The sequence below is a fragment of the Heterocephalus glaber genome, unplaced genomic scaffold, assembly GCF_053883595.1.
Source record: "Heterocephalus glaber isolate CG9 unplaced genomic scaffold, H.glaber_assembly_v1.0 deba00000546, whole genome shotgun sequence".
NCBI classification, from domain to species: domain Eukaryota; kingdom Metazoa; phylum Chordata; class Mammalia; order Rodentia; family Bathyergidae; genus Heterocephalus; species Heterocephalus glaber.
In genome coordinates this window covers 15,056,291-15,071,297 of record NW_028258147.1, presented here as the reverse complement: position 1 = coordinate 15,071,297, position 15,007 = coordinate 15,056,291, and the positions used below count along the sequence as shown (strand labels likewise).

The 15,007-nt window shown below is 35.7% G+C and overlaps 1 protein-coding gene across 1 annotated transcript in view; it reads left to right on the top strand.

Annotated features, from left to right (window-relative positions):
* Positions 1–15,007, top strand: part of Kcnd2 (potassium voltage-gated channel subfamily D member 2) — a 535,819-nt gene that overhangs the window by 489,072 nt on the left and 31,740 nt on the right. Inside the window, exon 2 of the mRNA XM_004856458.3 lies at positions 13,572–13,734. Coding sequence (XP_004856515.1) covers positions 13,572–13,734 — 163 coding nt within the window. The remainder of the gene's footprint in view (positions 1–13,571; positions 13,735–15,007) is intronic.

Sequence of the window (15,007 nt, the reverse complement as noted above, 5' to 3'; positions counted from 1 at the left end):
TTATTTACACATTCAGTTTCTCACACCAGAGAAACTATTTATTTACACATAAGTGTCCTATTTATTTCACTTAAAAGTATGGCCTCAATGTGCTTCCATTTAGCTATAAATGTTTAACTTTCAGTCTTAAATTGTGGGATTTAAGTAATACAAAAAGTCACTGAGACATGAAGTTGAGGGGAAGCCATCTTATTATCACAGGGCAAGCCTACTCCTAAGACCACTCTGCAACTAGGAGTTTCCTGGAAGTCTTTAAAAACACAGCCTTTCTAGTTGCTGCTTGACTGGCTCCTTTTTATATTTATTGATTCAATTCAAATCTTGCCTACTCATAGAAGTATTTCTCAAGTACACTCAACTCCCAAGGAATCCTGCAATCATTTCTATTGTAGCAGTTATTACACTTGTTATTTCTTGTTTTCTTTCTCCCTACTAGAGGTTTCCCTACTAGATTGCTAAGAGAAAGGACTACTGCTGTTCATTTCTTGCTGCCACACTTATCACACCGTTCGGATCATAAAACCACCTCCCTGGACTTCCTGCACCATTGTGAGGTAATGGTAGTGAGCAGGGCATTCAGCCCATTTTCCCTTTCATTTGCTGTAAACCTGTTGACAGAAGGCGGAGAGGGCCGTATGGGGAAGAGGTTGATGAGCTGGGATACAGAGGTGTGCCTGTCCTCTTTCCTCAGAACATATATTCTTTGTGAAGAAGCAGGAAAGTTTGAACAAATCTATTCAACAGAACTGAAGTAATATTTTCTTTAATGGTTTCTTGAATGATTTCAGACTCTTCTGGAACAGCACTTACCCTTTCCAGAGTGAATTGATCACACAGAGAAAGGTCCTTCTGAGTCAGGGTTTGGCACAATATGATCAGACAGATCAAATGCAATATGTCTCCTGTTTTTGTATGGCTTACAAACTTAGATGTGTGTGTGTGTGTGTGTGTGTGTGTGTGTGTGTGTGTGTGTGTGTTTAAATGGTGAGGAAAAAAATCAAAAGACATTTTTTGACATGAAAAATTAATATGAAATTCAAATTTCAATGTTCATAAAATTTAATGAATTTTGGTCACCCTTGTTTATTTATAGATTATGCAGGGTTGTTTTAGTAAGCCAATAATAAAGCTGCCTTCTTGTGACAGAGGGAGTATGCCTTGTAAAGCCTAAACTGCATACTGTCTTGCTCTTTACAAGAAGAGTACTCCAAATGAGGATATTAAGAACAATGTAGGCACCTAAGGACATTGTTTGCATCTCTTAATAACCAAAGTTGGTAAACAATTGAGAATGAGGAAAGTGATTCCCAGGCTTGAAGAAAGTGAGCCATCAAGTTTTCCTCTTTAGGGTAAATAACATAAGTGTAAATGTGGTGATTTATAATTGTTTCTTCTAGGTGTTAGATCAGATAGAACACAGAACTCAAACAATAACCTTAGGAATTTTGAAGGTAGAAAAAAATACCTATCAATATTTAGAGACCTCAATTATTGCTGTAACTTATTTCCTTAACTGGGAGATCTTTGGGAAAAGAATCAAGTGTTCAATTTATTATTAGGAGCAGCAACTTACTCATTATAAGACCTGGATAATTTTTGAAAAAAAGAAGAAAAGTATATTTAAGAGGATTATTTGATTTTAACACTTATCATTTGCTTTCACAGATTTTCTTTTTGTGAATGTAAAGTTCACTAATTTAAGTCCTTTTATCTAAGTAAGCAATTTTATTTGTATTTATAAAGCCACAAAAGTTTCAAGGAATAGGACTTCTGTTATTACATGATTTAGTCTCCTCTTCTCATAATGAAAATCAACCAGCAGTGATCACTTAGTGATTATTCTCATAAATTAGTGATGTAGCTGGGAAGCACAGAAGGCTTTACAACTATAAACAAATCATTATCATAAACCCTCCTTAATTTTAAGCATATCCAAGCTATTCATGTTAGTGACGCACATAGTGGAGTCACTATGTTCTTTCTTGTTTTTAATTTAAAATGCACATCATATATTTTCATTTTACTTCCAAATCCTCATCAGCAACATTATATTCTCCTTTAAACGTAAGAGTTTTTCTTTATTTAAATTTATCACTAACAGCTAGTCTCTGTTTAGCTATTGATTTTCATTACTATAATAAAAATCAACGACAACTGACACCGAAGGTTCTACAATAGCTGATGAGCAACCAAACTAATTGTATTCATTTTTAAAGGCAACTTGGCTTCACATGTATTCACCTGTCCTTTAAATCCAGTTGTAATTTAGTACTGATGGCATTCTCGGTGATCTGTTGAAGAATTCTGCTCCGAAATGATTTATTCTAATTAAGGGCACTTTCCCAACACTTAGTCACCATGAGACTTGGAAGCCCCAGGGACCAGATTTCATTACACATTGTGCCCATTTCCTACAAGTAGAACATTTTACAATCATCAGATCTTATTTACATCTTTAAAATGCTGCTTCATGTTTGGCTCCCCTCCCACACTCTGTCAAAACAGATATTTTGATTCTTTGGCTTGTTCTTGATTGAAATGCATGGTTTTGACAAAAAAAAAAAAACAAAAACCCAAAAAACAAAACAAACGCCTCAAAGTCCTACCAGTCCCACTAATGGGATTCTAATTCTGGTAACATGGAATGTTTTGCTTTTAGGGGGAGGGGTGGAGAGAACCAACTGAATAAATAACAGCTTTGCATGTGAGTCCTAACAGCTTGGAACCAAAATGGACTTAGGCGCTGAGCTGTGTTGAAAGGGGCCGACCACAGCTCTGGGGTAAACACCCCATGTTCCATTTTTCTTGTGCCTCTTACTAGCTGTGCAGGTGCCAGCAGCCTGCCTTTCCCTGGCTAGCTTGTCATCAAATTTTCTGCCAGTTCTCCCAAAGAAAAGCATTGGCAGAAGAGTAGAAGGGGGTTGGAAGAGGAGCCAACGTATATTTCTCTACTTCCTTTGCATCTTCTAAGCCAGTCGCTCGGCCGCCTCGATGGCTCTAGTTCTTTCCACAGTAAAGGCTTGGTACAGATCCAACCTCCTTTCAAGATTCTGCCCGTGAGCTCAAAAATGTTCTCCATTACCTCCAGCCTCCTGCTGGTAGTGGTTTCTTGCTGTTGCTAACTCCCGGGTAGTCTCAAGGCTTCTGGACAACCTCATTGCCTTTGTGATTCCCTTCTTGTAATCAATTTCCCTTCTTTCAGTCATTTCTGTTGTAAATATTTGAAGTTGTTACTTTTCCTGCTTTAAACCTGGAATACAAATTGCAGTACTTTAAAAGTAAAGTACTATGCTAAGTATCTAGTTTCATTTCTAGAAAATTAAGTGTACATAGAAATATACAAAAAGGCATAAGAACTTATGCATTACATGTGCTTAGGACCAAGATGGATTAAGTAATGGTGCAGATTTCCAATGATGAATGTCATTACATTGTATACCTTAAGTGTACCAATAAAATTAATTTTTAAAAATGTGCTTAGGAAGTAGGATATATTCTGAAGTATATTTAAATTTTATTTTCCACTTAATTTTTTTTTACATAATTATCTCCTCCCCTTAAAATGAAACCTAGGAAAGATAATTTTTTATAAAAGTTTCTTTTATAGTTGGCTTATGTTTAAGGAGGTATATTTTTTGGTTTGATTTTTATGTTTGTGTATAGTAGTGTTAGATTTTAAACTAGATATAATCAGAAGGCAACTATAGCACCATTTTCACATAGAATGCTGACAATAGAACTATGAATTTAAAACCTTCTTCATGTTTACTTTTTCATAGTTAGTAGGAAGAGTGACCATTCAGCCAATGTTCAAATTTCCTAAGGAGAGGCAAAGGAGTCTAAACACTGAACATATATACTTTCTTTATTTAATCTTAGGAAATAACTTTATCTCGCAGTGATCAGAAATGAATTGTTCTCCTACAACATCTCTAATGTAAATATAGGCCCTTGGATTCTCATTAAAAACAAAGTTTATTTAAGAGTATAGAAATTTTCTAGGTTAAATTGAAGACTAGACGTTTCAATGGAAATACTGGACTGTTTTGGGGGAGGTTAAATCAAAACGTCTCCAATCTTCTTTCCTTTTGTATTTAAATAATTATGATTATTTACACGAAGCATTATCATATTAAATAATTTATAATTAAAGAATTTTGAAATGTCTGGCAGAAAGCAGTCCCTGGTCAGTGAACACAGTGACACGGATGAGGGAGGCGCAGGCTGGGCTGCAGCTTGGCTGCATGATTTAGGAGACCTGCTTGGTGGTGGTCAACTCCAAACTGGTCCTGCACTTCCCCTCGTGAGTGAGAGGAGAAGCTCAGGCCTGCTGGAGGTGTTCAGCTGGGTGAGGGGCTTTGGGATAGTGTGGCATGGTCAGGTCTGCCAGAAGGGACACAGCTTGCATTTGCGATGCCATCATCTCAGTCACACACCAGTTCTTCCAAAAAGGCCTAATTCTGCTTCACTGAAGTGCCACATCTCCCAGACAGTTAGACCTGAATGTGCTCTTTTCTGTAAGATTTGAGAAATAGTAGGCAGCAAAATCATCAGGCCTTCCTGGACAGCATTAGAAATAAGAGATCTGTTAAGTCATTACTGGATAATCCATAAGTAATTTTAAAAGTATAGTTGAAAATAAAATAGGCAAATACTTAATGACAACTTGAAGTTGTCTTGAGGCCTGTAATACATGAAGCTAATTGGTTTTAGACTGCAAACTCCAGTGAGGAAAAAAAAAATCACAATAAGCAGCTCCACTTCTTGCCTTTAACTTGCCTATCTGACACTCTCCTCTAAGGCTCCTCTTGCAGGCCTAAACCTGGAAACCAGCTCTTCCTTCTCCCATGACAAAGGCACTGAGCAGCTTTGAGTTAACTATAAGCAGTGAGCAGTTGCGGCAGTCAACAAGTGAAAAGGAAGCTGGCTATAAGAAGACAAGTTTCTCAACAGCACTGTCGAACTGGCTTAGGGATTTGGTTCCTTGGGAGACAGTCTGCAGGGAAACAGCAGTGACTGGAAACATGCACAGTGGGGAGTTTCATCCAACAGAGTTAGCTTTCAAAGGAGAAGAGGAGGAAGCAACACCAGCAGGTAACTGAAGGAAGCCCCCAGTGTGAGAGGAGCCCTGGCAGAATTAAAGAGAAAACCCTTTGGGATGCAAAACCAAAATATGTATTCTATGGAAGCTGGTGCCATCACTAACACAAAAATGTCCAGGCGCTTGCTACAAGTTGATTTGCCTGATAGATTAATTTATTTTGATAGAAGGCAAACATACCTTCTCCAGTATACTCCTAGAGTAGAACTACAGTGATCCCTGTCAAGAAAAATTGAGACCACACCAAGGAATTTTTAAAGGATTGCTATTGCTCACTGTCTAAGATTAGCAGCATCCAGGAAAAGAATACAGGGATCTGAGAAAAGTCAGCCATTTCCCAGGATCATGAGTGGACATTCAAAAAATAAGCAGTCGGTATTCATTCAAATTGTTGGGAATTTGAGATTACAAAATCTGTCAAACTTGAGGTGATTTGTATTTCAAAATTCTGGCCAGATTCATGTTTGTGAAGCATGTGACAATGGAAACCAGATAGGAACTAGGAAAGGGTCAGGTCTTTCCATATCTATTTCTATTTAAAATCATCTAGGTTGAAAATGATTTCTCTGAGTATAAAAAGATGCATTAATAGTATAGATAGTATAGAACCAGCTCTGCTGGATACTTCATCTAAGTACTCAGTGAGGAATTCAGACAAACTGACGAGGTGAAATGGTGCTGGGCTGGGTTCGGTAGAGCATAAGAAATCTGGTTAAGAGAAAAAGAGTGATATACAAGTATCTCCCTTCACTCCCTCCAATATTTATTGTTTACCATCAAATCCTTTCCTGAAGAATTTATCTAAGCAATAAACATTTATTGAATTCCAACTATTTGCTCGGCACTGGACAAGGTCTGTGCTAAACTTGAGTTTATAGTGGTAACATGATCCTTGACCCCATGGTCCTCCTGGTTTGGTGAGAAAAGACAGACCTGTAAAAAACTAATTGTACTCTATTAGCTGCAAGTAGCATTGGAGGCATAGAAAAGGAAGAATAGATACTGTTCCTTGGTAGTAAGAAAACGGTCAAGAAGCTTTACAAATGAGAACCAATGTTTGAACTTTATCAATACAAACTGGAGTTTTCTCAAAAGACTTATCGAGTAAGAGTACAAAGAAGACTATTCTAGAAAGAACAGTATTACAAAAGCATAAAAGAATGGAAGAATCTAGTCCTTTTCAGTATTAGAAGGTTATTTGTTCCAATTAGAATATAGGAGACGTGACTCAGCAGTGGATGATGAGGTGGCCATGTCATGGAGAGTTGTGTACGTCATGCTAAGGAGCAAGAGCTTTTCCTGCAGGTGATGGCCAGACAAGGGAGGCTTTTATGCAGGAGAATGACATGATCAGACTCAAAAATATGTGACGGTGAAAGGAGAGCTCCAGGCAACAAAACAAGGAAGAAAATGCAAACATATTTCTGGTGGTCCCACAGCTGGGAAAGCCAGTCCCTAATGAGGTTTTTGTTTATTTTACTTGCTTTAAATGTGTGCCTCAATAATCAATTCTACATATATTTTCATAATGTCAAAATAAATGGAAAATAATATGTGCTTAAAATGTGCCCTCTGAATAACAGAAACATTCTTTAAAGAAGATTCTAAAATATTTTACTGATGGCATTCATTTTGGCAAAAATATTTTATTAAGATATTAAACCATAATCATATGTTCCATGTATAACTCTTAAAGCTGTCATTTGATGAAATAATGGTCAAAAGGCAAGGGGAAAAACTGGAGACAGAAAAGAATTTGTAGTTTTAAAAAGACACAAGCCAAAGGAACACAGTCAATAAACCCAAATGAAATCAAATGTGGGCATAGTGCATAAATTTTGATTAGATGTGCTAAAAGCATCTTAGTCCTTTCCTTGATTTTCTCTTCTTTGAATACACAAAACCAATCCCTTAATTTCCCCTAATTTTCACACTAAGGGTTCTAGTTAAAGACTCCTTGTTTAAAATTATGCTTTAGTGATATCTTACATTATACAAAATTACTTATCATTCTAAAGAAAACAAAATGCTAATGCTCTCAAAATTATTTTGTATCTTTTTGGAAATACCTTGAAATTAGGTAATCTATGAAATTGGTAGGATTTTGTCCTGTTAACACTATTTTTTGGAGGAATGAGATGCTCAAAATACACCCTAAATATTGAATGTGTGTAGGTAAAGATAAGGAATTGGTATTTGCAGTTTACGGGAAATACTTTTCTCTGCCTCAGTTTGTGAAAACCAGAAAAGACCTGGTTTGCTTCCAAACTTTCCATTTAGGTTTTTATGCCCCCTAGTGGATATTTGGTATTTCAACCATTGTAAAATGTATTTTTGCAGCATTTCTTCAGTGCAGTTTTAGGGCTGACTCTTTATATTGACACATCTTTTTAAGTATTAAAATTATAACACTCTAGTTGACCCATGTCACTTTTGATAATTTAATAAAAGCTTTATAATAATAATCCAAACTGACAATTAACCAAACCTATTTAGGACAACACATATGAAAAATATACATTATTGTGGAGTTACCTAAGCCAAGTGATTTCATCCACGAATTCCTGAAGAGTCTACTCTGTGCACTACACAGGACAAATTCATTCTATTCTATTAGGGAAAGGAATCTTCTGGCTTCCTGTGTCATTTAGTAGATGCTAAGACTGCTAATTTTTAAAACTTTAAAATATAACAACTTGGGCCGGGGATTTAGCTCAGTGGTTTTGCTGCCTGCTGCACAAGCACAAGGACCCGAGTTTGATCCCTGGTACAAAAAAAAAAAAAAATATATATATATATATATAAAATAACTTTATTAAACTAAAATTTGCATACCTCAAAATTTACAGACTTAAAATGTAAGATTTAGCACATTGACAGTGTTGTGTGACTATAACCACAAATTTAGGTCATTTTTGTTATCCCAAATCAAAGTACTCTGCTACTAGTTATCATCTAGTAAGTGATATTAATGCTAATGTTTTAAGGAATAGATAAAACTTTTGTTTAATTGAAAAAACACACTTTTAAAAGAATAGTAGCTCATAATCTGGCTGAAACAAGAGATAACACAGAATACTTTAATAACAATATATGTGAAGTAATGAAAAAATTCTCTAGCTACTCAACTGAGCAGTAATAGTATTAATTACTTCAAGAAAGAGAACTAAAGACAAAATCAGGGCAGCTTTTTAGGCAAACATTGATCTTAAAATGTCAGGGAGAAATCTGTCTGTTGTCAAATAATACCAGGGCCCCTCTGGCAAACAAGTTCTGTACCACAAGCAGGTGTTATATAGTGACACTTTAAAAAGTCATTAGCTATTTGCAAACATTGCAGCTACTATAAAAATTATCCATCAAATGGTGATCTTTCTAGAATTACCATGCTGATGGCAGAAAATCCATGAGTAACATAGCAACTGAGACCCTAAGGGATAGAATTATTATTTAAGAACTAATCCAGCTTCCAGGTCAGGAGAAATTATTTCTTAGACCTCTTGGATTAGCAGTTGAGTCAAAGAGAAAATTCAAGCTTGAAAATTAATAATTAAATTATGTGTTTATATACACACAGTCAGCTAGTGGCTTTTACCAAGGTATAGTATTATACATATATATCGTACTTTCAGGTATTTGGAGGATAGCTATTTTTCACATACCCCTACACATACTGATTTGTATCCAATATAAATTTGTTTGTAGTATTTTAACTATTAGAGTCGTCAAAATACAGTATTTATGGATGCAGAACCTGTCCTATACACCATCCCATAGGATATTCCTGAACTCTGAACTATAGAAGATCCATTCATCTTTACGTACTACCTGGAAATTCATGACTTTTCACTGTAGAATAAAAGAGGCTAAGAGAGACTGAGTTACAATAATCATCAAAGTGTATTTTAACATCAGCATTTTCTCCCCATTGTGTAAAGATCTCATCTATCTTCATAGTTACTTGTATACACATGTCTTTCTCTTTTAGTACCCATGGGACATACTTTCATAGATTTATAAAGTCATGCCTTAGATGGAAGTTTACATTCTACACCATTTCTTCTTTATCAGATTAACCTACATTTATGCTTTTCAAATAAAGAGGGGAAAAGTGGAAACTATATGAATAAGACTAGAAATCTAACAGTATGGAGTTCACAGATTGTATAAGAATATTCAAGGAAATATTTCTATTTGAAATCTAAAGGAAACCGCACTCCAGCCATATTTCTGGACAAATGTCAAATAAGGAAGTTGAATAGACATCAATAAAATTTGGTTTTCAATATGCTATGTTTAAAAGCTATTCATACTTTCCAACTTATTTCATTATTACTTGATAAACTGAGAAAATAGATAAATAGGTGGATGGATAGATGGAGGGATGAATGGATAGATAGATACATGGATGGATGGATAGATAGATAGATAGATAGATAGATAGATAGATAGATATTCATTCAAGTTATTTGCCTGAATTAACCAGATTGCACTACTTTTTTTGGCATTGAGTTAGTAGAGTACATGACAGAATATAAGGACTTGGCATGAAACTTTTAGACAGTGTTTGAGACTGATATCTTCAGTAATCAAAAATTAAATATCTTCAGAGGAATTGGTCTTCCACCCAATATTGATCTTTAATGTATGGCAAAAAAATTTCATTTTATCCAAGTATATTTAAGCAGTGCGGAAATTTAAAATTAACATGTTTTGTACCTTTTTGTCTGATGTGATGTGAGCATATAAATTGGCATATGTCCGGGGTGGAATCGAGCAGAAAGAGACTGGAATGGCTCTACTAACATGGTGAATGTAGAAAGAAGAGCAAAATTGTGGAAGAAAGAGGAAAGTAGAAATTTGGAAAAAGGCTTAAAAAAGTTAAAATCATTCTGTTATATAAAATTTTGGGGTATTTTCTTATATTATCCTCTTCTTGCTTTTGTTTATTTTTTAAAAATTCAATATTTGCCTTCTTTGATCTTAGGGGCTCTTTGTAGTCTTTTCATCGATTTTATAAAATATAGAAAACTATCTGAACAAAACAGATAATGTAAAGGAGGATACAAACCACACTGTGTTTTCCATTATCCTCAAACATATTCAAACTAGTAAAATATGCTTGCAATATTACAAACATGGACAGCAGTCCAGTCTCAGAAAAGTGATGACAGCAGGAAGAAGAACAGGAGCAAATATACAGTACCCAGGGATGCTCTTTGGTAATGCACCCCGGGCCCAGGCTGTCTTTAATAACTGCAGGACAATGTGGACTGCTTTAAACCCTGCCTGTTCTACTTCCTGTGCTCTCACCATCTCTCCATGCCTTACCTCACAACTACAGAGCCTTAGGGAGTGCCTCTGTTGGTTACCATGTAGGGAAGCTCTGTCTCTCTGTGCAAGAGTTAAAAAATAAAAATAAAAGAAGACGTACCCACTCATGAGCACTTTGTTCTCTCTTCATCTTCCCTCCACAATCATTTCAGTACTGCATACTCATCTCAAATGCTTACCTGCACTTTCTGGATTGTGAAGAAATTTTGGATTGCAAAACAAATACAGTAGAGGTAAATAATAAGTATCATTTTTATTTGCTGCATTTGGCATAACTTTATATCATTAAATCACCACTAAAAATTCATCACTTTTTCCCCCTTATAGATTATTCTAGGTTGAATTTGCTGCTTTTGGCAAACCGGATCATGTCCTTACTTTTCTTAATGTTCTGTAATAGTTTTAAGTATGCTGATCTTGCCTACTGTATTACATATTACCACCTAGAACTTAAAAAGTAGTTAATAAAAACTAATTTTTAAAAATCTCTTAGAGAAAGGTAGGAGGCCCATTATCTATTTTATATATTTGTATTTTTAAAGGTTTACTTTATTTGATTAATTAATTTATTTATTTGGTACCAGGAATCAAAACCCAGGACCTTGCACTTGCCAGGTAGGTGCAGCACCACTGAGCTAAATCCCCAGCTAAAGGCTTAATCACATGGACTCCATGCTCGTCTCCCTGTCTATTACAAGTAATTGAGTTTTATTTATTTTTCCTTTTGAGTTCCCTTTACTTTCTAAATCTTAATTGGTAGGCATTAAAATCAAATCTCCTCTCTTACAGTTTTCTTTCAGCTTTGACTATTTTCTAACTTTGTCTTTAGATTATGATGTAGCTTCTCAGTTGGACTATAGGAAGAACCTTTGTTCAATATGACACAGCATTCCAGTTCTTTTATCATATCATTGTTATTATTATTATTATTATTATTTAATGCAGTGTTGTCATTCTGCTGCCAAATTCCTGTGGGAATTTTTAGCTGCAATGAATTAGCTTAACTGCTGATCATCCAAAGACACTAATGAGAAAAAGTGAGTGACTGGGCCTTAAAGCCTGTGATGGACCAGAGCCTCAGATGGGTTATCAGATGCAGCACTAGTCAATTTAGCCTCTGTCACTCTCATCAACCTGTCCTTTGCCAATTCTGCAACTTCCATCTCTGTGTTGACACACAAATGTTTTCTCACAAGAACAGTGTTAGTAAAAGTGGTCATTTCAAGGCTACCGCTCCAGATATAATGCAGACCTCTTTCTTGCCTCTTTTCTCAGAAACGAACTCTGAGATAAACTCTGTATTAGTAAAAAAGAAAAAAAAATGTATGCATTCAGCAAATATGTACAAGAGCCTACTTTATGCTAGTGAGCCACCAAATAGAAAACTGCTGCTTTCCCAAGTTTATTTTTAGTAGGGTACGTGAAGAGTTAAAAAAAAGTAAGAAGAAAATTTCAAGTGTGGACAAGAGCTGTGAAGGTAATAAAATGGAAAATTGTTGGTTCCGCAGTCTGCCTCGCAAGCACAAGGTCCTGAGTTCGATCCCTGGTACAAAAAGAAAAATGGAAAACTGCTAAGGGAATGATTAGAAAGAGAACATGGTCACTGTGGAAAAGGTTACTTGGAAATACCTTTTGGATGGAGACATTTAAGTAGCACCTTATTAATGATCTGGGGGCGGCATGCCCAGCAGAAGGCCAGGGAGCCAGTGTGACCACGGGACAGGCAGCTTATTACAGGGTGGTGTGAAGTATAGGCAGTAACTACATGCTGGAGTTCCTTGGAGGCAAAAGTTAGGAGTTTAAATTTATTGTACTTTTAAGTTCTTTAAGGAATTTAAGCAAAGTCATACTGTATAATCTGCATTTTCAAACCCACAACTCTGCCTTTTATGTTGACATGAATTATAGAATGGTAAATATGGAAAATTAAGGTAAGATGTTCATTTATTATGGCTCACCAAGACATGATGATGGCTTGGTTTATTGTGGTAAAGTGGTATATGAATACAAAGAACCAAATGGATATAATGTTTGGTCAGCAACGAGACAAGCTAAGAGATAAGATGTGGACACTGGGTGCTTAGAAAGTGGCTCCTGTGATTTTGGTATAAACAATCAGTGCATTTGTGGTTCCATTTCATCGTAAGTGACAGACTGAAGGAACTGATTGCAAGGCTAGGGCAGAGGAAGTGAAGGAAACAAAAGTTCCATTTTGGTTACTTTAAGCGTTAGTTATTAGACTCTAAGGCATCCAGTGACAGAAATCAGAACAAATCACTGAAGATAAGAGCCTGATTTTCAGGAGAAACATCAGGGATGCTGAGGTAAATTAAAGTATCAACTATATATAGACAGTTTTAAGGTATGTGATTGGATGAAATCACATAAGAAGGAGGTTCACATGAAGTAGATGAGAGGACTCGGTACTGACACCTAAATTGCTCCAAGATGAGGAAGAAACCAAAAAGGAAAGTGGACAAGTAGCAACCAATGAAGTAGGAGAATTGCTTAAAAAAAAAAAAAGCTCTAATACTGAAGCCAAGAACAAAAAGTGGTTTGAAAAGAATAGTCAACTAATCAAGTATAAATGAAGATTGAGTAAGGCTATCATGGAGAAATGGCCCCTGGATTTCACAAGTGAAGGCTAATGGGAATCTTGGAAATTTATTTTTTAAGTTATTATATCTGATGGAAGGAATGTAGTGTCCTACTTTTTGTATTTAAATTTCATAACAAATCCAATGTTGGAAAAATTAAGTGGAAAAGTGTGTTATCTAGACTATAAATTTCAGAATAGAAATATTGACTATTAAATAAATGTAAAAAACTATGCTACATTACATAAAAGGCAAATTGAATAGCTATCATTACCTCATCTGATTTAAAATACTTTCTAATCAAAGAGATTTCTGAATGTTAGAACCATTTTCTACAAGGCTGAAAGGTAACTTTTATATTCAGAAATTAATAATTCTGTCTTATTAATTCCTAAAGCCTTCTACATTTTAGTCATGAGACAGAAATAGCGTTATATCCAAAAAGTCATTTGACTTAATACAAAAAATACTATTTGTAATAGATAGAAGTGTCTTTCTGTTAATTTAAAACAATGTATGTATTTTTTTTTTCTAACCAGGTATGGTGACATGGTACCAAAAACCATAGCAGGGAAGATCTTTGGTTCCATCTGTTCGCTGAGTGGGGTCTTGGTCATTGCTCTACCTGTTCCAGTGATTGTATCCAATTTCAGTCGAATCTACCACCAAAATCAACGAGCAGACAAACGAAGGGCACAGAAGGTATGCTTTCAGCTCTCTGACACCATGATTTAACATCTCTTGCTTTTTATAATGAGCTTCAAAATTTCTTAGTGGCTATTCAATATGACGTTATCCAACACTAAAAAGAAACGTAAAATCTATGTGGTTAAAACAGGAATTTTTTTCAGACACATCCATTATGGTCTGAAAATGGAAACTGCACCGTGACAATGTATTTCTACCCTCATTCACACTAGGCAGAGGACATGATGAGTCATATACTGCCTCCTAAGGCTTCTCCTGGAAGTAGCCCTAGTCACTGCCATCTTTATTGCATTAGCTAAAGCAAATCACAGAGCCACATCTAACTTCAATGTGAGGCGGGAAATTCCTACTATGGGGCCAGAGGCAGAAAGAATTCATTTGAACAGGACTAAAAACAACAATAAATTCAAAGACAGATTCTTGGCAAATTTTGTTAAAATCTGTTTCTAAGTCTGAGCCATTTAGTCCCTGTCCATCAGAGGTCAAGCTGGTTCTAACAGAAGAGGGTTATTAAAGGGCGGCAAAATGTGTCCCCCAATATTTTGCTTAGTTGACACAGAAAATAGGAGACATCCGATATTCTGCAGCTGAGGTGTTTCCTGGTCCAGCAGTTTCCTGTTTCTCTAAACTTCTCAACAGTTAATCCCTCTGCGAATAAGCACACCTGTAAAAGGAAGAAACAATAACATCAATATTATATGCAAATGTGTATTAACTGGTAGTATTATAAACAATGATATTTAATATCTGTTGACAATGTATTATATGTCAGGCATTCACTTAATTTTTTAAAAAATTAATTCATATAATCTTCAAATAACCATATGAGTTAGTTACTTACCATTATTCTTTTCAGTTATAACTGGGAATCCTAAAGTACCCAAGAATTAAACAATTCTAACGTCACATAGGTAGTAAGTTGAAGAGCCACCATTCGATCCAAACCAATCTGGCTCCCAAGTTCATACATTTATACAATCAGTTGCCTCTCAGGAAAACTGACTGAATATTAACACATTCTCCTTTCCCATTCTTTGTCAGAGTAGTCGCTTTAAGATATAGGGTCCTTGGCCAGGGATTTAGCTCAGTGGTTCCACCGTGTGCTGCACAAGCGCAGGGACCCTAGTTTGATTCCCAGTACCAAAAAAAAAAAAAAAAAAAAAAGATATAGGGTCCTTTTTGCTTGGCAATAACCTTGGATATATCCTCTGTAGTCCCCTCAGGTCATACAGTGCTATCTTTCTAGTACTCTTCCTGGTCACTACAT